The 24,027-nt window shown below is 38.3% G+C and overlaps 2 protein-coding genes across 9 annotated transcripts in view; one reads left to right on the top strand and one right to left on the bottom strand.

The window, feature by feature from the left end:
- Window positions 1-11,059, top strand: part of FAM117B (family with sequence similarity 117 member B) — a 74,006-nt gene extending 62,947 nt beyond the window's left edge. The window contains exons 7-8 of the mRNA XM_024981311.2: window positions 1,776-1,896; window positions 7,151-11,059. Of these exons, the coding sequence (XP_024837079.1) occupies window positions 1,776-1,896; window positions 7,151-7,469 (440 nt within the window). The 3' untranslated portion in view covers window positions 7,470-11,059. The remainder of the gene's footprint in view (window positions 1-1,775; window positions 1,897-7,150) is intronic.
- Window positions 11,060-17,648: 6,589 nt separating this feature from the next.
- The window catches only part of ICA1L (islet cell autoantigen 1 like), a 57,945-nt gene continuing 51,566 nt past the window's right edge, over window positions 17,649-24,027 (bottom strand). For 6 of the 8 annotated variants that reach the window (XM_059878817.1, XM_005202687.5, XM_005202691.5 and 3 more), the window contains one exon: window positions 17,649-20,726. In XM_059878817.1, the coding sequence (XP_059734800.1) occupies window positions 20,611-20,726 (116 nt within the window). In that variant the 3' untranslated portion in view covers window positions 17,649-20,610. The remainder of the gene's footprint in view (window positions 20,727-24,027) is intronic. The other 2 variants (XR_233653.5, XM_024981334.2) reach the window with 2 other exon arrangements.

Raw genomic sequence — 24,027 nt, forward strand, 5'->3', positions numbered from 1 at the left:
TCTGTTACCTTAGTTGTCATGTTTTTACTATCTTACTACTTTTTAATTGAATGTGAAGCCTTCAAGTTAGTGTGTTTCAGGATCTATATTTGTGATATTTCTAATAAGAATTAAGCTGACTTATATCAGTGCAAGATGAGTATTCCAGGCAAACCTGGAGTAAAAGGGGAGGTGGGATACTTATAGTATTAAACCACTTGCATGATTCAGAAAGTAATTGGAGACATAGCACTTTGAATATTAGTTACTGATAATGTTTTACTTTTAAAACAAATATGATCTTTCATCTATCTTTATCAAGGCAATCTTTTCTTAGCCTAAATTCTAGTTATTACTGCATGAGCTTGAGAAAAATGATAAGATAAATTCTATGGCTCAGTTCAGTAGTCATTTATTTAGACCCTCCTACTTGCAATGTGTTGACTGTCCTAAAATGTTCCACGTCTGATGACAGCTGGTCATTAGTGCCAGTCATCTGAAGTACTGAGACTATAGCAAGTGCAAAAGACCCAAGATTTACTGAAGAAGTCACTTCAGACCATGGGCAATTGTAAAATCATACTATTTGGGCCCTTATTTGTCATCTACAAGGTTAAATAAAACATGGCTATACCCTAGACCAGTTATTAATAAATCACACCCCCTGGGGGCAGGACACAGGCACCAGCAGTTTTCCGTGCTCCCAGGCGATTCACATGCACAGAATTTTGACGCCACTGAATTAAATCCTTTGATTGGGCCTTGTGTTTCTTGTCAGTTGACATACTTAATTACTTCTGATACTTGCTAAAGGATTAAAAGAGAGAGTGAATGCAGCTCCAAGTACTTAAGCTCAATCAGGTGCACCCGCCCCCCGCCCCCCCCCCCCGACTAACCACAGCTATTAAAATCTGCCCTTCATTTTCCGTACTTTCTACTTTTACTTCAGCAGCATATAAGGAACTCTGTAAGTTTTGTGTCCTGTTCATTTGACTTCAGGAAACTAGTGACTGGTTAACTTCTCTGGATTTCTTTTGTAATCAAGTGCTACTGTCAGCAAGGAGTTGTAGTTTAGTTGACACACACTGTACATTTAGAACACACAGGTTACATATCAAGAATTCTAAGTTAATGTGGTAGAAACTGAGGAAATCAGCACTGAACAGAATCACCAGAGTAAAGAAGTGTTCCCTTGGGTAGGGTTAATTTAGAAAGATAACAAAAACTTTGAGCCAGACTTTGAAGGAGGTTTTGGAAAATGAGCAGAGGAGGACCTCTTAGGTACAGAGAAGTTTGTAGGCAAAAGAAAGTCTCTGCCATACACTGTGCATAGACTCTGACTACCCGGAGCAGAGACTGCAGCCAGAGGAGTAGAGGAATCAACTGAGAGATTCTGAGGGGCAGCCAAGAGTGAATGATAAGCCACCAGTGAGGAACCATTTTAGTTATTTGTCTTGGGAAGAATGGAGGTGGCATTTGAGCCCGTGTGCTGTGTATAGAATAGAAATAAGGAGCAGCATACCGCAGTATTCAGTGCTGAGGAGTAAGTTATACAGGCCTAGGCTGTGGTAATTGTAAGTAGAAAGGAAATCTCTGGTTTATGCATTTTTTAACAATTATGTCTTTTTTTACCAGGAATTGTGTTAGATATTGGGGTAATGTGGATGAGTAAAGCCTTGTTCCTACCCTCAAGTAGTAGCTCATGGTGTACGGGAGGCCAGGAGCAATCAAATACAGTAGGACTATGCACGCATGTGCTAGTATTGCTTAGTAATCCAGCATGTCGTTTCTTGCAGAGAATGGGAACAACTCTCCTTTGCCCAAATATGCAACCTCACCAAAACCTAACAACAGTTACATGTTCAAAAGGGAACCTCCTGAGGGCTGTGAGAGGGTCAAAGTCTTTGAGGAATGCTCGTAAGTATCCCCCCATCCCTCCCCCACCCCAAACTTTTATTATGAGAAGTATTAAAAGAATTTCAAACAGGCTGAAGAACAGTACGGTGACCACCTGTATATCCAACACTAGATCCTATGGTTAACATTTTGCTTTGTCTCTCTGTGTTTTGGTGTTAGTTTTTACGGAACTGTTTGAAAGTAAGTTGTAGTCATGACATTTACCCTTGAATACAGTTTACTTATTTCCTAAAAGCAACCACTCCTACATAACCACAGTACCATTGTCACACCAAAGAAAATTACAGTTGTGCTTAACACCAACTAGCATCCAGTTATTATTCACATTTCCTCAGTCATCCCCAGCATATCACCCGTGGTTATTTTTGAACCTGTGAACAGTCAGCGCCACACATTGAATTTAGCAGTGTATTTATTCAAGAGAGACCACAGATCTCAATGCAGAGTGGGTTTCCTCCTTTCAAGGATCAAATTCCCTTCAGTTTTTAGTCTCTGGTTCTTTAAACAATTAAAATATTCTGCTGCCAACATGGGGAAGAGAATTCTATTACTTTGCAGAAACGTGTTGCTGTGATAAAGATCATAGAAGAAGCAGAACTTTAAACAGCATCTGGTACCCTTGGTATGCAATCTTCTGTACTCTTGTATTTCTGTTGGCTTTTACTCTAGCCAGGGACTCTTAATTTTAGACTCAGAATCTGTTTAGAAGGTATTGCAGCCATGGCCTGTTTTCAGCAGCTGTGGCCCCTTGCTTGTAAGTGATGGCTACAGGGTTGTAGGTATGTATGATGCTGAGCAAATTAGGTGACAAACATTATTTGAAGAGAGAATGATGGTACATATATAAACCTCACTTTTCAGTCTCGTTGCAAGACTAAGAGACACCTTCTGGCTTTTTCTCACTATGAAACTAAAAATACAGGGTGGAGATTGTCTGCCCTTGTTTGGTTCACATAACTTCTTTGTTCCATCATGAGTATCTTAGAATCGTTCTGAAACATGGCATCCTTTTGTTCTGTGCCCCTCCTCTCAGTGCTTCCTTTAATGTCAATTCTAAACAATTTTCCACACAAAGAGCATTGTCTTTGAATCCCTTCACCTTCTCTACTAGGAGATCCCAGCTGTCAGTCTTTTTGCTTTTGTGACAGTAATTGAAAACCCTGTTCTGGCAGCTTCTTCTTTACTCTTTGCACCATGTAAGTCTGAAGGCATGCGTGGTGCCAGAGAGTTTAAGCAGTATTTCTGCACACATGTGTTTCATGGACTCCTTGCACCATAATCATCCAGGAAATCAGCTCAGACTACAGAGTCCCAGGTCCCACCCTAGCCCTAAGGAGTGAAACAATATGGAGCTAGATAGGACCTGGATTATGCATCTTTAACAGATCTCAGAGGACTTTTATGCTTCCCTTCAACATGCTGGCTTAGACCTTTTCATGAGAGTTCTTCAGAAATGGAGTCATTCTAATAGGTAAAAGTTAGATGGTCCACGTGGAACCTTTTGGAGTATTTGACTCATGGCTGATGGACTTAAAAAGCAATTTGAATTTCTGTATAAATGACTTTGAGTGAATATTAGTTGTGTAGGTTGGTGTCCTGTGGCATCTGCCTAGACTGTTATATTTGGAAAAGTTCTCAGTATCTGAACTGTATACATACAACTGTGTTGGTTGTTTCTAAAGAGAGGGAAGAAAGGATGGGGAATATGTATGTATTGTGTGTGTATGGATGGATGGATAAATAAAAGGTGAACCATGACATATAAAATGTTTTATGGCATATCCATCTGTTATTAGAAGGTAAATCTCTTTTTTGAATGCACATAGTTTATTATAAATTTTACTGACATAAAGGATGTGTAGCACACAAAAACCTATTTATTTTTAAATATCTTAATTGTATTCCAAAAAGAAATGAATGGCAGTAACCCAAGAATGGATTTTTTAGAGCTAATTTTAACCTTCTATCAATAAAACAAGTTACTCAAAGTCTAAAATATTGGTTTCTTTTTGCCCCAGATATGTATGTCATAATTAGAGCAAAACCCACTTTATGCACTAGCATTAAAGCAAGGGTAATTATTGGCCCTAATCTTAAAATTTTAGCTTATTTAATCATTCATTAAAGTATATTTTTCTAAGTCTTCATTTTTGCTTAAAGGTAGACTTAAAGATCTGAACCAGGAGTCAGGTGAGGGCTTAGTCTCTTATTTGCATGTTTATTTGCCTGAAAGAAAATAGGTAGTTGGATTTGGGCCCAGAAAGGACAAGACCAGATTTAGCTTTTTTTTTTTTTTGATACAGCAAAGACCTTAGCCATTCCTTCTGCACTTAGCAAGTCCTTTTTAATGAAGTCACATAGGCTCTTTCCTGATCCCAGTTAATGAACTCCTTGACCTTAGTTATCTTAGGTTCCTAGATATTATGGCCTCTTTGCAGTATAGAGATTTTTTTAAAAGTATGACAGAACTGCTTCCTCTCTTTCTTCCTTTCTTTCCCTCTCTCCCATTCAAAGTAAATTGGAACCACCATTTCTTAGCTGATAATTTATTCCTGAATTTGAAAAGAAAATTGCATAAGGCTTTTAAAAAAATAGCAATTCCTTACATCAGTATGAAAATACCTATAATAATTATCTAGTCTGACCATTTATTTTTCAGAAATCATCTAGCAAGCAGTTATATCTGTTTTTGAGAAACAGTAACTTTTGGTATAACTTATGGAAAAATAAAATATTTACATTAGTTCTGAGGGTTTCTGTGTGTGTAAGTGTTTTGGTTTTTTGACATCCTTGTTTCTTAAATTGAAGAAAGCTTTGTAGTAGTATTAGAACTTGCAGCTTCTATTAATAGTGGCATAAGTATTATACTGGTTGTGGATAACGAATTTCTTGGAGAATCTTCTCCTAAAAGTTAAATGGAGTGAAAATTGATTGCTTTTGGTGGGCTGCAGTCATGACTCGGGGGGAGACTGGAAGAGGGGTGGGGGCCTGATACTTTTTTTTTTTCACTGTTAGTGTTTTGTTTCTTGATCTGTGCCCATTAGACAAGTTATGTTTTTTTATGTTATTTTGTGTGAGATCTGTTGCTAAGTCTGTTTTCATGAAAGCAGAAAGGGAGTTAAACTGATTTTAGGTTCTGTCATTTAAAAAGTCACAGTTATCAGATCATTAGTTGAAGAAAAACTGAACAGTTTTTTTGACTCAAGTATAAATATATGTAATTTTTAAAAGTGTATTTTTTGTGCTGATGGGATGTAGGTGAGAGGGAATTTTAGATTCTCTTTTAGCAGTACAGAGGCTGAGAAACTTATTGATAATAATGATGCTATATAATTAATGTTGTGTTGAGAATTCATTTGAAATGTGATCCCATTTAGGCTAGAGCTGGAACTTGGAGTAGCTACCTACTTAATAGCATTAACAAAACAAATGAATTAGCCTTAAAAAAAAAAAAAGGAAGAAGTTTGTTTGTATTTCAGAAATACGAGGTTTCATCCTCAAGATCCATTAGCAGCATTGTGTCTTACGTGATTTTTAGCAAGATAACATCAAACAATAAATAATTAAAAACCTAAGCCTCATTTGAAGGAGGGTATAAAACTTGATTAGCCCTTTTTCCCCCTAATATAAGAATGAAAGTTATCTTTACTAATTCTTCGAAAAAAAAAATACAAGCATTATTTAATTATAGAAACATAATATCAACTTCCTATCTGCTTTAAGGAATTGAAAACCATGTTGTCAGTAAAAATAGAGGGGTGTATGCCCTTCTTACAGTATACCCAAATACACATGTGACCCTAAAAGTACTCACCATATAAAGTTTCCATTTTATCCAAGAATAACAATACACAAGTAAAACAAATTTAAATGATGTAATTTCTTTCTTCTTAAATTATTCTTGCCAAAGATATCCATGGGTAGTATTCACTATTAATAAAATATGCCTGCCCAAAACACTGCCTATATGGAACATTTTTTTTTTTGCACCTACTCCCCAGGGTTGGTGTTTATTCATTCTTTAAAACTCAGCTCAGATGTTCCTTCCTCTGGAAGTTATCTTCTACCAAACTCCCCCTGTTTCTTTGTGCCAGAGGTTATTCACTCGCTTGTTCTACCTCTAAACAATTTACAGACCATTTTTATCACATCTCTCAGACATGCTTGTGCCAGTTTTTAACCTTTTTTTTGCTGTGGACATCTCTGGCAGTTTGGTAACGCCTTTGAAGTGATTCATAGCTTCTCTGAATTATGTTTTAAAAACATATTAAAGATTATAATGGAGACTGATAATACTGGAATGCAGTCTGTCCCTTATACCTCTCTCGTCCCAAGAACTACATATTTAGTATGTCTCCATGTACGTCACTCTATCTTTAGGTCTTCAGAATCTAGTGCAGACGTGGCACACTTGTATTTTTTTTTTTATTAGGAGAGATGAGAACCATACTTTTATCGTATGATCATACTACCTTTCCCCACCTGAATCATGATTTATTTAGGTTCTTCCATTTGACTTTCTTCTTAATTTTGTGTCACCTCCATGTTACTTTAACAGTTTAAATTTTATATTTTTACTTTTAGGGAATACCACTAACACTTGTATCCTTTTCCAACCATTTGGGTTAATTGTCAAGAGCACCTGAGGAGAGGGAAGGATTTGGCTTCAATAAAACCTTTAGAACACAGGACTGTCGTTAGTTTTACTTTGATTTTACATTTACATTATATTATTCAGGAAATCATTATGGCTGTTAACTCAGAACTGTTTCAAAGAGATTTTTAAGCACACTTGGAGAAGCCAAGCCCAGCAAAGTTTAGTCACGCAGTGGCAAAGCTCAGCAAAAGATAGACATCTTGGGTCATTCATTTCTTTGCCTTTGCCCTTCAAAATAGTACAGACTTTGGAACAATCATAGTGGAACATATTTTTGTCTTTAAACAGCTGGAATATCTTTTGCTTTAGGAAATTCTTTATTCACATTGGCTGTCTTAGAGCTTCACTGAGATGCCTGAGCTTCCTGTGTGGAGCCTGGGCTTGCCAGGGAGCTGAAATCAACAGTTAAACTCATGTCCTTCCAGCATTCTGAGATGCATAATTCAAATCATGTGTCCTTTGGTTGATGGCATTTGGAGCCTTAGACATAGCTTGAGTTTTGTTTTCCTTTTTTGTGTCTATAAGTTGTTGTTTTTAAAGAAAAAACTTCTAGTGTTTCGTGACTTAAAAGTCTTGGGTTATTTATTCTGTGTCTAGGCCAAAACAACTTCACGAAATCCCGGCCTTTTACTGTCCTGACAAAAACAAGGTGAATTTCATTCCTAAGAGCGGCTCTGCTTTCTGCCTCGTCAGCATCCTGAAGCCACTCCTCCCCACACCAGATCTTACCCTCAAGGGCTCTGGCCATAGCCTGACCGTCACCACTGGCATGACCACCACTCTGCTGCAGCCCATCGCTGTGGCCTCCCTGTCTACAAACACAGAGCAAGATCGAGTCTCTCGAGGAACAAGTACAGTCCTGCCCCCCGCCTCTCTCCTCCCCACACCAGAACCCATTGAGGAAGCAGAAGGATAGGTCCCAGTGCTGTGAGGCTGGAGTTCTGGGCAACTGAGAACCTCCTCGACCCCTTGGCAGCGATGGCATCGTGGCTCCTGGTTGGCTGTGAAGTGCCCCAGCTCTTCCACACTGATGCGGCGTGGCGTGGCTGCTGGAAGGGAGCGGCCCCTCTGGAGGCCGGCCCTCAGCGCCGAGCCTGCCTTTGCTTAAAGCACCGGTTGAAACAAGAAAAAGGTATCATTCTTTGCTTTTGGAGGGCCAATATCACGTTTTTTGTTCTCAAATTAGACTTTTTTGAAAAAAACAAAAAACTGATCCCTGCAAACATGATTCCTGAAGGGAGACGTGAATGATGCTGCAAGAACCATCTTTTCTATGAAAATGACGATTTTATACCAATGTTACATTTTCTGGAAACGTAGCAAACAGGATGTTCTTTGGTGGCCTCTGTTTCTTGTTTCCCTTTCTAGATGTGTGCTTTTCTCAGCTGTTTTCAGCTTTGGGACCAAAGGGATTGTTGACATTTTCCTAGCAATCTTAATCTCATGACTGTGTTCTTTCTCCCAAACAAGAATTGATAGGTTAATAATACCTTGAACCAAGTACATATATAAAAAAGATAAAAAGCAATATGAGTACATTATGTGACTTATGTTTTCTGATGTCAGAAGTTTGTGCTTTGGGTGAAATATTTGTAAAACTGCTGTTTTCTTCACTACTCTTGTATACATTTCACCACGTTGTCAGAAAAATTATAATCTGGAGACAAGTGCTTTAATATTTTCTCACCCATCATTGGAACTTGGTTTAAAAGTCAGCGAGCCAAAAGGAAACTTAACTGCCCAGTGTTGACTGCTAGCTAGGAGTAAGGAGCCCCTTGGATTTTCTGCGCAGTATTTATCACAGGAACACCCTTCTGTCCCGTGGGTGTCATTCTACCTTTAACCGTCACTGTATCATAGCCCCAAGAGATCCTGAAAATGGCTGTGCATGGATTTCCTCCTCTGCTTTTGTGATGTTGTCGTCTTGTGGATTTGGTCTGGGTTAGTAGTTTGCCAGGAGTGTGATCCATTGAATAGCAACCCTTAGTCACAGAATCTTGAGACTGACGTTTCCTTTGTGGTGGCTGGCACTGAGATATGTTGCCTATAGATTTTGCTAGTTTTTGCTCCAGCATTCCACACAGAGGGGGAAAAACAGGCCAGAAGGGCTTTGGAGCATAAACAGCAGGAATCTTTGAAGAATTGGGGATTTAGTCCGATCTTAACACAAGCACTGCCAGTATCACGTGACAGCAGGCTTCATGTCTGGATATGTGGTATTAAGGAGCAGCACGTTTTAAAGTTACAGCCTTGATGATAGAAAGCATCCTTCTAAGATCTTCGTAAACTACCTTATGATGCAATAATTTAATGTTCCTATACATATTATAGGAAGAGAACATTTAAATACTGTAAAAGGGATTTGGTTTAGAAGGTTACTATGTCAGTTTGTCCAGATATATCCCATCAAAGAAAACCTAGTGGTAGCAATAAATCTTCTGAAAGGACTTCTTATATTTAAGTACCTTTAAAACATCTAAATAATTAAAAATATGCCCTGTTAAAAATGGAGATGGATTTAGGCAAGTTAGGTAAACAACATTTGAACAGTCTCAGGTTTCAGTTGGTAGGCCTGATGAATTTTGGTTCCTTTTCCACCCAAAACTGATTTAGCTGGAATTAGTACATTGTGGCTTCCAAATTGGAAAAGCTCAGTTATTCAAGGTCTAAGTGTTCTCTGGTGGGTTGGTTTTTGAGAACCTTGATCATTTGACGTTACCATTTCACCACCAAGAACCGTTCTGTGAGAAGTACAGAAAAGGGCAAAACAGATCAGGTGAGCTGGTGTTGAAGGTTGGAAGTTAAAAGTAAGGTTTCAGAAAAATCCCCCATCAGTTTTTGGATTACCTGAATTCTGTTAAATCTCTGTTCTTTTCCTTGCCTCAGACTTACTTCTTTTCCCACCTGGACGTGGTCACAAGGGTGTTTTACCAAAATGCCACTTTGTAATACAGTTTCTCTTCTTACTGTGTTGTGCACGTTTGTCTAACACATCTTTCTGTAGAGTATTCATATATCCTTAATCTACAGTAATTTAAAATCAGAATGGGAGACAGTTTTAAGATACTATCATTTTCATAGTCTTATAGGTGGAACTTTTAATGTTTGGCTGTAAGGAGAATGTGAATTTGCAGGTAAATGAATTATATGGCGACCGGACATAGCCCTCGTGTTTGGGAGAAATAGAGCCTGAGGTTTGAAGGAAGGAAAAAAGGTACAAGGTATAAAAAAACTCTTAACTGCCAGTGCCAAAGGGCTAAATTTTAAGTTTATGAGCTTTATGCCGTCTTGAAAAAATATTGATTGTAGTCCATTTAGCTTTTATTTAACCTTGGTGCACAGGTGGTTGACTTTTTTTTTTAAATGGGTCTACTCTTAATAGAATGCATAATATTGTTTTCTAAAATTACATTCCATAATTATCTTGTTATTCTGTAGAAAACTGTACAGAAGGTAAGTAAATCAGAATAGCTTCAATGGAAATACAATTTAAATTTTTAAAAAATTTTGAATAAATGTACTTCCATTGCGGTAAAAGAAACAGGTGGCTTGTATATTTCAGCAAAAGGAAGCTATTCTCTGGTTATTAACTTTGTCAGTGTTGTTATTTTTACTCTTAAACAGTTTCTTCCTTGCTGTGATAAAAATATATACATTTACTGTTTCTGATCATGACCAAGTCTGTATTACTTGTCAAATTTAGATCTTAAGTTGTCATGGCTTTTGTGAACAGTTATGTTTTTAAAATACCTGTTTTGCTTCTTTGATTAATACGGTGAGCATGGATGCCAAAATTATTTTTTAATTAGATTCATTTTTTTAAAACTATTTCTGATGTTTGTGACAAGCCAAATCAGCCTTTTAGAAGGTGCTACTGCTAACTGTGGAGTAACTGGCAACAAGGAAGCCCCCACCCCCCTTTTTTCCCCTAATGGTTGGCTTTTACTGGGAAAAGGTATTTTAAAAAATAGCAGAGTTTATAGCCTCCTCTGTGTCCATGATTAGGACTGGATTGTCAGAATTTTCTTTTGTTAAAGAAAGTAAAAGAAAAATCGCCACTACTGAATTTATTAAATATAACTCTGAAGATTCATTCCTTAATGCTTAGAATTTTGATGTTTCAAGACTAGACCAGTGGAAGTGCTGAATTTGCATTCAAAAAGCTAAAATACTTAATTTCGCACTTTAAGGTTTAAGTTTTACTCTTCCTAAATTAGGGGTAAGCAGATCAGCCCTGAACAATATTTTGTTTATACAATCCTGTTGATGGATATAATTTATGTTTTTTAAAAGTCTTTATTTTTCATTTCTGTTAAAGCTGTGTAAATCTTTTTCAAATGCAATTTTTAAAGTTTTGTTTTTCTAACAAAATTCTCTCCCCAAACTGCATTTCCAATGGTGATATTGTTACTGTGTACTTATGTATTCCCTATATCTGAACACTTGTTGCTGCCTCACAAGAAAATGGAACTTTTATGTTAAAAATAAAGTCTGTTCTTCTTGAGAGTTTTTTTCTGTGTACTTTTATGAATATTGCCTCAAATGCAAATTTCTTTTCAGATATTTCTAACTTGAAAAAACTTTAGTATATTTTCACAAGTAGAATAATGAATTTGTATTAAGTAGCAGGATATATAATATTCTCAGTTGTTCTTCCTTATTTCCTTGCTACCTCCTCCTCCCTCTAGAACTGAGAGTGCCTGGTATTTGTGTTAAGTGCTAAGCAGACATTAAAATATCAGCAAGCGCACTGAACGATGTACCTGTAATTCAGTACTTTACAGGTTAAGAGATTTAGCTGGGGGCAGTCACTTAATTTCATTCTAAATTACACATAAAGGAGTTTTTTCCCTTTTGGTAATTCGTTCTTGCTAAGCCAGGTATATTCTTCCTGGTTTATAGATGCAAGGCAGTTGTTAGCCTGAGGGTTTAGTCTGTATGAAGATTGTATGCAGTATAATCTCTTAGAAAGCAGGGTCACCTTTTAAGTGAAATAAGTGTCACCATGGCTGCCTGTCATAAAAAGTGGTCACCAAATTACTTTGTAAGAAATTCTAAAAATTATTTCTGGGGGGAAAACATTAACCATAATTTGGATATATATATATGTGTGTATATACATACATACATAAACACATAATGTAACATAGCATCAAATATGAAGAGAATCTCTCAAACTGGTGTAACATTTTCTTCCATTTTTCTTTTTTTCTGTCTTTTCCCTCCACCTTTAAAGAGGTTGAGAGGAGAAAATTTAGATCTTAAGTTGGGTGTGCCTAATTTTCTCTGTTTTTTTATTTTTTTGCTTTGATTCATTAATATTAAATATACCCCCTCTCCCCAAAAGTTTTTAGGTCTATAATGATTCTTTCCCTTTAATTTCTTTTAAGTGGCTGGTTGTGAAATACTTAGCATCCCCTTCCTAGGAGTTCCCTGCTGATGTATATCACTTTTTCCCTTGCTAGACCTCTATTAGAATGGGCTTCCCTGATGGCTCAGACAGTAAAGAATCTGCCTGCAATGCAGGAAACCCAGGTTTGATCCCTGGGTCAGAAAGTTCTCCTGGAGGAGGAAATGGCAGCCCACTGCAGTACTCTTGCCTGGAGAATTCCATGGACAGAGGAGCTTGGTGGGCCACAGTCCATGGGGTTGCAAAGAGTCAGACACGACTGAGCGACCCACACTTTCACTTCTATTAGAACATGGCAGGATAATGTAGGTGACTTCACAGGTGGCGCAGTGGTAAAAGAATCCACCCGCCAATGTAGGAGACTCGAGACGTGGGTTTGTTCCCTGGTTCAGGAAGATCCCCTTGAGTAGGAAATGGCAACCCACTCCAGTTATTTTTGCCTGGAAAATTCCATGAACAGAGGAGCCTGCCAGACTCCAGTCCATGGGGTTTTAAAGAGTTAGACACAACTGACTGATGATATAAATAACCTTTGTATCTTTTTAGTTCAGTGTTTTCAAACTGTTTGGGTCTTGAAATGAATTATATAGGTCTAGCTAACATTTTTTTTTAATGAAATATAACAAAAAATATAAGTATATTCAGACATGAGGGGAATAGTATTTGTATGTAAAGCTTTTGCTTGCCTTGAAAGTGAACGTGAAAGTCAGTCCTGTCGGACTTTTTGCGACCCCTTGAATATATAGTCCATGGAATTCTCCAGGCCAGAATACTGGAGTGGGTAGTCATTCCTTTCTCCAAGGGATCTTCTTAATTTAGGGATTGGGAAGGGATCTGACCAAGGGATCAAATCCAGGTCTCCCGCATTGCGGCCAGATTCTTAACCGGCTGAGCCACCAGGGGAGCCCTTAGTAGCCACAGGGATACATATGTACTAGGTTGTAAAGTAAAATACATTTCTTATTGTGAGTTGTCATCAAAAATGATTTGAAAAATACTGTTATAGATACAACTTTTATATATATGTGTTTTGGGGTTGGTCTGCTATCTTAACAGGGAGACTGCAGTCTTTAAGGATACTGTTTCTACTTTTTAGTAACTATCTCCAAATTGCTGGTTTTATTTAAAAATTTCTCTTTAGTGGTTTGCATCTTCCTCACATGGAGTGTTTAACTCCATATACTCTTTGATTTTATACAGGAGTATGGGTACATCATACTAAATCATTGTTTTGGAGAAGACTATCACGGAGCTCAGGGCTTCCCTGGTAGCTCAGTTGGTAAAGAATCCGCCTACATCGGAGGAGACCCCAGTTCAATTCCGGGGTCAGGAAGATCCGCTGGAGAAGGGATAGGCTACCCACTCCAGTATTCTTGGACTTCCCTTATGGCTCAGCTGGTAAGGAATCCACCTGCAATGTGGGAGACCTGGGTTCAAACTCTGGGTTGGGAAGATCGCTTGGAGAAGGGAAAGGCTACCCACTCCAGTATTCCAGCCTGGAGAATTCCATGGAAGTATAGGCCACAGTGTCGTAAAGAGTCGGACGTGACTGAGCGACTTTCTATCATGGAGCTTTGATGGCCAAAAACCAGGAGTATGACCATTCATCTCAGTTCCATGCCTTAAGCAGTTATTTTTGAGATCATTGGGATCATTCAGAGGAGATCCAGGAAAAGCCCAAGATTTAGGGCCACAATTCGGGAACTAGTTCTGGCTCTGCAGCTTAATGGTCATGGGATCTTAAGCAAAGAAGTCACCTCTTTGAACTTCAGTTTTCTGATGTGATTTCAGGAAATGCTGATGACAATGCTAGTCAGTTAGATGGCGAGTATGAAAATAACAAAACTGGAAGCAAACACATGTTATCTTCTCCTTTCTCTTTTGTTGGGTAAGTTTATTCATTCCTTAGAAAAGCCACAAGTTGTTGATCAGGGAAAATGATCCCATGAAAATTCATTTTACCTTGTAAAGTATAATACAGTCAAGGGTGTTTAGCTGAAATCATAATAAAGGTAGGTAACACTTTCTGATAGCTTTCCACGTGCCACAGGCTTAGTGCTTACAGAACCCTAGGAAGCCAGATACTACTAGTTACTATCTTATAAATCACAAGATCAGAATTAGATTAACTTATCCATGGTCATATATCTGAAAAATGTCAAAATCTGGCTTTGAACCAAGTCTGACTCCACAATTTAGACTTAACCACAAAGCCTTACTGCTACTTCTCCTGTAACAATGACATTAATAAAATATAAGTGTCCGGTATCATTGCAGATTATGTGCCCTTGGGTCATTGCCTCATTTGTTCTTTGTGGTATTCATTGGTTCAACTGCTGGCAGTTTGGTTTGGAGGGCAAAGAGAAAGTAAGCTGGTTAAACATCAGTTCCTGACCAAGCAAGTTAGTGACACAAATCCTCAAGCTCTGGTTTTTAATGTTGCTACAGCTGCAGAAATTCAAAAGAAATATTTTAATTTGAGAAGCATATCTTTTAGGGGCTTCCCCGGTGGCTCAGATGGTAAAGAATCTGCCTACAATGCAGGACACCCAGGTTTGATCCCTGGGTTGAGAAGATTCTTTGGAGAAGGGAATGGCTACCCACTCCAGTATTCTTGCTGGAGAATCCCATGGACAGAGAAGCCTGGCAGGCTGTATATAGTCCATGAAGTCTTAAAGTGTCAGAAACGACTGAGTGACTTTCACTATCTTTTTTAGAGAGGCAAAAAGTGGGGCTTTCAATCACATTTTTGGTGAGTTTTTTTTTAATGTGACTTTTTGAGGTAAAGACTTAGTAATTTTTAGTCTGTTACTTTGCATGCCCATTTCAGACACAGTAAAATCACCCAGATGACAGTTTAGTTCCTATGTAACATTAATAGGAGTTACCCCTAGATGGTCAGGCTGTGGAGGATTTCTTGGTCTTCTACTTTTCCAGACTTTTTAAATGAGAGAGCATTATTTTGAAATGGGATAAAGAAATTTTTTTAAACGTAGTAACACGCCCTTCAAAATCTTACCTGTTAACACTCACCTCACCTTCATCTCCAGTTTGTACTTACTTTTTGGATGCTGAATGGTTTTATTTACATCACTGAGTACAGAACCATGTCTTGAATTTAGATGCCAAGGACAGTTCTTAATGAACTCCGTGTGTGTGCATGCTTAGTCGCTCAGTTATGTCTGACTCTTTGTGATGCAATGGACTGGAGCCCACCAGGCTTCTCTGTCCATGGGGATTCTCCAGACAAGAATACTGGAGTGGGATGCCATGCCCTCCTCCAGGGGATCTTCCTGACCAAGGTGTCAAATTCATGTTTCCTGTGTCTCCTGCATTTCAGGCGGATCTTTTACCCACTGAGCCATCGGGGAACTCTTTAGTCTTCTTTTTTTTTTAAAAAATTTTATTTTATTTATTTATTTTAATCATTTATTTATTATTATTTTTTTTTACTTTACAATATTGTATTGGTTTTGCCATACATCAACATGAATCTGCCACAGGTGTACACATGTTCCCCATCCTGAACTCCCCTCCCACCTCCGTCCCCGTACCATCCCTCTGGGTCATCCCAGTGCACCAGCCCCAAGCATCCTGTATCCTGCATCAAACCTGGACTGGCGATTCGTTTCTTACATGATATTATACATGTTTCAATGCCATTCTCCCAAATCATCCCACCCTCTCCCTCTCCCACAGAGTCCAAAAGACTGTTCTATACATCTGTGTCTCTTTTGCTGTCTCGTATACAGGGTTATCGTTACCATCTTTCTAAATTCCATATATATGCATTAGTATACTGTATCGGTGTTTTTCTTTCTGGCTTCACTCTGTATAATCGGCTCTAGTTTCACCCACCTCATTAGAACTGTTTCAAATGTATTGGCTGAGTAATACTCCATTGTGTATATGTACCACAGCTTTCTTATCCATTCATCTGCTGATGGACATCTAGGTTGCTTCCATGTCCTGGCTATTATAAACGGTGCTGCAGTGAACATTGGGGTACATGTGTCTCTTTCAATTCTGGTTTCCTTGGTGTGTATGCCCAGCAGTGGGATTGCTGGATCATAAGGCAGTTCTATTTCCAGTTTTTTAAGGAACCTCCACACTGTTCTCCATAGTGGCTGTACTAGTTTGCATTCCCACCAACAGTGTAAGAGGGTTCCCTTTTCTCCACATCCTTTCCAGCATTTATTGCTTGTAGACTTTTGGATCACAGCCATTCTGACTGGTGTGAAATGGTACCTCATTGTGGTTTTGATTTGCATTTCTCTGATAATGAGTGATGTTGAGCATCTTTTCATGTGTTTGTTAGCCATCTGTATGTCTTCTTTGGAGAAATGTCTGTTTAGTTCTTTGGCCCATTTTTTAATTGGGTTGTTTATTTTTCTGGAATTGAGCTGCAGGAGTTGCTTGTATATTTTTGAGATTAGTTGTTTGTCAGTTGCTTCATTTGCTATTATCTTCTCTCATTCTGAAGGCTGTCTTTTCACCTTGCTTATAGTTTCCTTTGTTGAGCAGAAGCTTTTAATTTTAATTAGGTCCCATTTGTTTATTTTTGCTTTTATTTCCAGTATTCTGGGAAGTGGGTCATAGAGGATCCTGCTGTGATTTATGTCGGAGAGTGTTTTGCCTATGTTCTCCTCTAGGAGTTTTATAGTTTCTGGTCTTACATTTAGATCTTTAATCCATTTTGAGTTTATTTTTGTGTATGGTGTTAGAAAGTGTTCTAGTTTCATTCTTTTACAAGTGGTTGACCAGTTTTCCCAGCACCACTTGTTAAAGAGATTGTCTTTTCTCGATTGTATATCCTTGCCTCCTTTGTCAAAGATAAGGTGTCCATAGGTGCGTGGATTTATCTCTGGGCTTTCTATTTTGTTCCATTGATCTATATTTCTGTCTTTGTGCCAGTACCATACTGTCTTGATGACTGTGGCTTTGTAGTAGAGCCTGAAGTCAGGCAGGTTGATTCCTCCAGTTCCATTCTTCTTTCTCAAGATTGCTTTGGCTATTCGAGGTTTTTTGTATTTCCATACAAATTGTGAAATTATTTGTTCTAGCCCTGTGAAAAATACTGTTGGTAGCTTGATAGGGATTGCATTGACTCTATAGATTGCTTTGGGTAGTATACTCATTTTCACTATATTGTTTAGTCTTCTTTTAAGTTGCACATAAAACATGGGAGAAGATAGACTGTGACCCATCCTAACAATAAGCATTTTTCTTCCCATCCTGCTCTTTAGGTTTTCTTTGGTATATTTAAACGAACCCTTATTGTTGTGTGTTTTAAATGCATTACTTTCAGTACTGCTGAATTGGTTAATATGTTAAAGTTTGTAGTTTAATGTAAAGTTAAAGTTTCCCAGTTTAATGTCTACATCCCAAGATTCTGGGTGTGTTTCACTGCTCAAGGTAAGGAAATGCAGGGCCCTGCCAGTGCTGTGGAAGATAGAAGTAACTGGATCAGTTAATCCTGGCTTTCTATTCCTCCTGTCAGCAAATCAAGTTAAATAATATGGCTTATATTTCACTGGTTATTGCGTCCAGGCTCAGAACTTTGCTGTTTAGTATTCTGTATTTTGTTACTAACAGTATTTACACAAAGAACACACATTCTGTTATTTCCCATATCTTACAAAGTCCCTCCTGCATGAAATAGAAAGAATCAGTCTCACAAGGATATTAATTGCCCTGGTTTTATTTTCATTCTGTGGTATCTGTATCATTCAAACTACCTTCTTACTACTATGGTCCTGAGGTAAAAACCAACGTTTTTGAATAGGGAAACAACAACTAGATTTGTATTGAACACTTTAGAAAATAAACTTTTTAATGCCATCTTATAGTTTTATTATTAATAAAAGAGGCTCAGAAAAATAGCACATTCAAACTTCCTTTGTTCGTACACAGTTAAGACCTTTACATTTCCAGATGGTCTGAAATACAAACACTTTTTCATTGTGCAAATACTGAAACCTGTTTTGTTAAAACAGGTTGTTTCTAATCATATCAGAGTTATGTTTTACACTTAATGAAAGATTTCAAAAAATACAAAGTCACACCAATTTGATCTTAATCTGCCCTAAAGTTGGTTGAAGAAAGATTAGGCAAATTTTAGTTCTTCTGGGGGCTCTTCTAAGTTTAAATGCATTTTTGTCTGCTATTAAAAAGTATAAGATAGCTATCCCCCCCCACTCAACATAAAAAGCATTCATTTATTTTGATAAGAGTTGTTCTCAGCTCACCCTTGGTTAAGGTTAATTCATTTATTTATTGAATGGTGGTTCTAGATTTAAGCAAATAGCAACTGACCACCTTTCTGTTCTGTGTTTATCCTGTCCTTTCCTTTCACTCCCAACTGAATATGTGCTTGGTTTGCTATTATACCTATTTTAAGTGTAATACAGCCAAATTTCTGTTTCTGGCTCTTAAATTAATGATTGAGCTTCAAATAACTAACCTTGAGGAAAAATAAAGTTTTAAATGTGCACTTCAAAAATGGAGTCATTAGACTTGCTGAAGTTATAACTGGACTTTCTAAGGCAGTGTTGCTTTTGGGTTAAAGGAGAAAATGGATACTCTGTTGAAAGCAAAAATGTTAGAGAAACTAAGAACTGAATAATAAAAATTCTGATATGTTTCTATTTTTTGATAACCTTTGCTCTTGGAAAACTGGGGGGCAGTATCCCCCCTACATCCACTGTCAGGGATTTAGGCCTAGGGAGAGTACTGGTTTTCCTCTTTGTTTACGCCATAACAAGGACTGCTCTGCATGGATGTGAGGGAGCTATTCAAGTATTTTTTAACTAATGCATTAGTGAGAATTAATAAGAGAAAAATGGCAAAACTCAAGACAATTAACACTTTCTGAGGTACTCCCAAAGTTGAGAGCTCAGAGTGACCATGGGTATAGACTTCAGATTGTGATTCATAATCATGACCCTGGTGATGGATTTTGGTGGAACAATGTACTGCACTGGCAAATGTCACTGAATACAAAGGGAGAGTTACAAAATGCTTAAAGGTTAAACCAAGTAAATATGAATAAGCACGTGAAAATATTTTAAGGAAAGTTTTACAGACTCTTTTAAGTCCATATTCCTGACCCTCAGTTAAGGTCTTTCTAGCCAGCCACTACTTGACCACAGTTGTGGTTTTCCAAAGACCCTGTGGGCGGTTCAGATCGTAGTTAGGCCAGACTGCTATGGATGGGAAGTGGACTGCGATTTACCTGCCCTAGTCACTCCTAAGAAAATGTTTTTTCTATATACAGTGACTCAGAGATTACAAGCAATTCTCCTGTAAATAATAGTTAAGCTTGCTTGGAACTAGGAGTATAGTGAAATCTGCTGTGAACATGTTCGTGAACACGGTCACTTATGCAGATACAATGGACTGGACGATGATGAAACAGGACAGTGGGTGAACTGCCTCAGAACTAAGGCTGGGCAGGAAGAAAGAACAGGACATACAGTGACTGTGTCTACAATGGCTGTGCTTGTATCAGCATATACTTCAACTTCCATTAAAGGACCTGCCTTCTGATACTTAAGACTCTAAACCTTCCAAGGGTAAGTTTGTCCTTAGTAATCAAACAGAACCTCAGCTGATGTCACCCACAGAAAAGTGGAAAAATGAAAGACTGCTTTACTGATGGTATAGAGCTTTCTGTAACTGTGCCAGAAAGTATTCTGGGTTATATCATGTTAAGAAATACTGGGTAAGTATTGCACATCTGTTCGAGGGTGAGTTAATCAGATTTTTCCCTCATTCAAGTAGACGTTTCCGGGTGGTTGCAGGAATACGACTGCCAGTTGCCCAGGGAGTATCCTCCCTGGTCTTCTTTCAGGCAGCGTGTGAATACAGGGCACTGTGACGGCAGTGTGTGAAGACTTAGGCCTGAAGACAAAATGAAGTACAACGTCTGAAATACTGTTGGACAGTCCTGTAGTTTATAAGATGGGAAGAGAATTTTCTGTTTCTACAGAGGGTGGACTTAGCAAATAACTCGTCCTGCTACTTTCCCCAAAAAATTCAATAATGAAATTGGAGGGTGTCCATGATTTTGTATGAAGGAAAAGAACTGAGATACTACATTTTAGCCTCCAAGTGGAGAGAACAAATACCAAGTTTCTCTGTGATTTCATCAAAGAAAACTGAGTTCTCAAATCTTATTCTACCTTTCTAAAGACAAAACTAGTCTTGTTTCTAGTGCTATGTTCCACAACAGAAAATCCCCCCTGCCAGTGTTTTATTTAAAAACCAACCTCAAATCACAACCCAGTTTACATGCTGTCCTTTATCTATATATAGAAATCTCACAGCCAGCAAGGCAACTCATACATAAAAGATTTTCCAAATAAATAAACCCAATCCCTACTAAGTTTTGGTATCAATTTCAGACTCAATAGTGTTGTAAAGTTTTACATATATTACCAACTGCTGCAAATCCAAGATATTAAATAGACACTTAATGTATAAAAATGTGGTTGGTCCTTACCATCTGTCTAAAGTTGGCTGTCAAGTGTTAAATTTGCAAACACAATGTCTTCATATGTGAGTGACAACATAAACTCCTTTTCACTAAGGCAGTAAGTTGCAAAACTGGTGTCTCAAGGCCATTGAAGTGGCATCGTAACTTCAGTCAAGCATTAAGAAGTTCATCATCTGAGTGTCCGATAGCATCTGGGTTTGAAAGTGGATCCAAGTCTGCAAATAGATTGAACCAGGCTGACATGTCTTGGTTACCACTGTTGGGAGCTAGTAAAAAAGAAAAAAAAAAAAACAACACATTGAAGAGTCCCAGATTTTTAAAAAATCACATCACTGTACCACATTTATAATTTTAAAGTAGATGCTGCTTCTTTTGAATCAAATTTAAGACAACTGACAAGAATAAACATCGATTATGTCTCCTTGAGGATAATTTGGAAAGCTAATTGCATGTTGCTCTGAGAAGGACTTGATTAAAAGTGAAAAGGCAGGAAGTAATAGAAGACTCTCAGATAAGGCTCAAGGTTAAAAGTAACCTTTGTTCCTACACTTGCAAACTTAGTGCTTGGAATACATATTTATTATCAAAGTAATCTTAAAATATAGACGTAGGGAGGAAACAATCCCCTAATCCTGTCTCTCAGCAGTTGTCCTTTTCATTTACAGTTGTTTTGTCTTTTCCACGTGTACTTTACAAATTTTTGATAAATATGGAGTGAATTATGTCTCAGATACAACTTCCTGTTAACCAACTCTCTCCCTGTGGAGAATGGAAAATTGCATATATGGATAATCTACAAGTAATGGGCAGATAGTCAAGAATAATACATTTATGCTGAAGGCTGGGGCTAGTGAAAGACTGTTCAGTGGCATGGACAGTGGGTCATCTCAGAAGGCCAGGGGGTCCAGAAAGCAGGGCTGAGACCCAGGGGACAATCCGAAGGTTACATATGAGACCAGAGACGCAGTGGACAGAGGACGGAAGGCAATCCAACTCACGAGGCTAAAGCAACCCTCTCTTACAAGCATGGCTGTCACTTTACACAGAGGAGGGGGCTGGAGACTGGGCTGTGGGGATCCCAAGCCTCAGGGATCTGGACAGAGTGAAAGGCAGCTTTGTGTATCCAGTTCTGTTTCTGGGAACCCCAAGGTAGTGTCAGTGATGCCCACACAAAATTCTGGCTCTGAGTCCTGGGTGTACCTACTAATAAGTAATAATGAGCAAGTCATTTAACCTTGGGTCCTCTTGCTTCCTCATTTGTAAAGATCATATAATTTATTATTAAACCAGGATACTTGAGAGGAAGTAGGGCGGGGCGGGGCTTTTAATAATTAAACTTGAAGAACAGTGTCAAGCAGGACATTTGATCATTTCATTAACACCTGAACTCCCTCTAACAGCTGTTGAGAGGTTCTGATGAGCATACAAAAATCGTACAGTATTCTACAAATGTGGCATGGTTTTATATTTATCTGTCACAGTGGGAAATGAAGGTCTTAATTACGTTATTTTCATGGGGGCTTTCCTTGTGCACTTTTCTTGCCTACAGAGATTCTTAGAGGACAACAAGTAGAGGGTGAAGGAGTGAGTCAGGTGGCGCTAGTGGTAGAGTCCAGCTGCCAGTGCAGGAGGCATAAGAGACGTGGGTTCGATTCCCTAAGTTGGGAAGATCCCCTGGAGGAGGGCACGGCAACCCACTCCAGTATTCTTGCCTGGAGAATCCCTTAGACAGAGGAGCCTGCTGGGCTATGGGTGGCCCAGAGTCAGACATGACTGCAGCGACTTAGCACGCACACATGTACAGAGAAAAAGAGCCTAAATAACTAATTTTCATACAGTAAAAGCAACCATAAAAATACCAACATCAAGAAACAGAACATGACCACTCCTTAGAAGCTGGCACCCTCCGGTCACTACTCACACCACCCTCACCCAACCTCTCACCCAGCATCACAGATAAAATAAATACCATTGGGGCTATTAGCAACAGTGCTGTCAAAACATCCTTTTGCATCTATTTTGGTTAACAGTTGAATGCATTTCTGTTGGAAAAGTACTTAGGAGTGGAAAGGTACATGCATCTTGTGGTGCGTGTATTTCAGTTTTAGCAGAAACTGCCAGTTTTCCAAATGGTAATGCTAATTTACACTCCCACAAGTAGTGTCCAAGTTCTTCCATATCCTTGTTAGCATGAGTGGTTTTCAGTTTTTATTTAAGCTGTTCTGATAGGTGGGTAATGGTATTATTGCATTTTTGGTTTTAGTTTGCATTTCCTTAAGGTGGATCAGCTAGTCAAAGAACTCACCTGCAATGTGGGAGACCTGGGTTCAATCCCTGGGTTGAGAAGCTCCCCTGGAGAAGAGAAAGGCTACCCACTCCAGTATTGTGGCCTGGAGAATTCCATGGACTGTATATAGTCCATGGGGTTGCAAAGAGTCAGACATGACTGAGCGACTCACCTCACTTCACTAATGACTAATGAAGTGGGGGGTACTTAATGAGTGAATTTTAAAATTGTTAAGAACTTTAATTTTTGTTAAAATTCTAAGGTTTAATTTTATTGTAGCTTTTTGCTGAAAGCTTTTTCCCCCTATTTTCCCCCCACTAAGCCTCAAGGATTATAAGCAAATAGCAGTATTCTCAGTATCTCAGCTTTTTTCTGTTCAGTGGTAAAATTTACTCACTTTTTTAATGATTAAACACAATTAAGTTTTAGTGAGTTTAAAAAGAGAAAACTAAATAGTCTGAATCCCTAAAGGTGTCTGTATTCAGAATTGGCTGCTGTGAATCTGTGATTTGCTTGGAATTGACAGATTCCCCAACTGATTTATCCCAAAGTATTAGGAAGAATAAAATAGGATTCCATGAGTCCACAATGATACATATCAACAAGTAAGTAAAAGTGAGGACAAGACAAAGCTTTTCTGTACAGCAGAACGCCAACTAGTAAACGTAGAAGGAATGACCAAACAGAAACCTATCATCTGGTAACAACCACAGTAACAGACGTTTCATGCAGGAATTATCAAGGAATGCTGAGTTAGTGGGAGAAACTTTGGTAATGAGAAACAACCCATTCTTACAGTTTCAAAATATTTTTCCACATGATAATTATTCATCACAAAGGAAAAAACAGAATAGTAATTTGATAGTGAATAAACCTGGCAGACACCGCCTTAACCAAGTGATCGAAGTTAATAACATCGTGAGCAACGGAGCACAAGAGGCACCGTGTGCCTCCCGGTATGGTTTCCTAAGAACACACAACATCATTCCTGTGCTGCTAGTCCTGACAAAATGCATAACCTGAATCTATGAGACAGCGTCAGATAAACTCAATTCGAGGAATATTCTACAAAATTAACCACACACACACACACAAAAAGCCACAACAATGGAAGGCAAAGACTGAGGAACTGTCCCAGATTAAGAGGCTAAAGAGACCTGACGACAAATACAGTGTGATCCTGCATTGGATCCTGGATTGGTCTAGGAAAATATCTTTTTCTCTTGTTATAAAATACATTATATAATTTGTAACACTACTGTATTTTATAACAACTGAAA

This window comes from Bos taurus, chromosome 2, assembly GCF_002263795.3.
Source record: "Bos taurus isolate L1 Dominette 01449 registration number 42190680 breed Hereford chromosome 2, ARS-UCD2.0, whole genome shotgun sequence".
Classification (NCBI taxonomy): Eukaryota; Metazoa; Chordata; class Mammalia; order Artiodactyla; family Bovidae; genus Bos; species Bos taurus.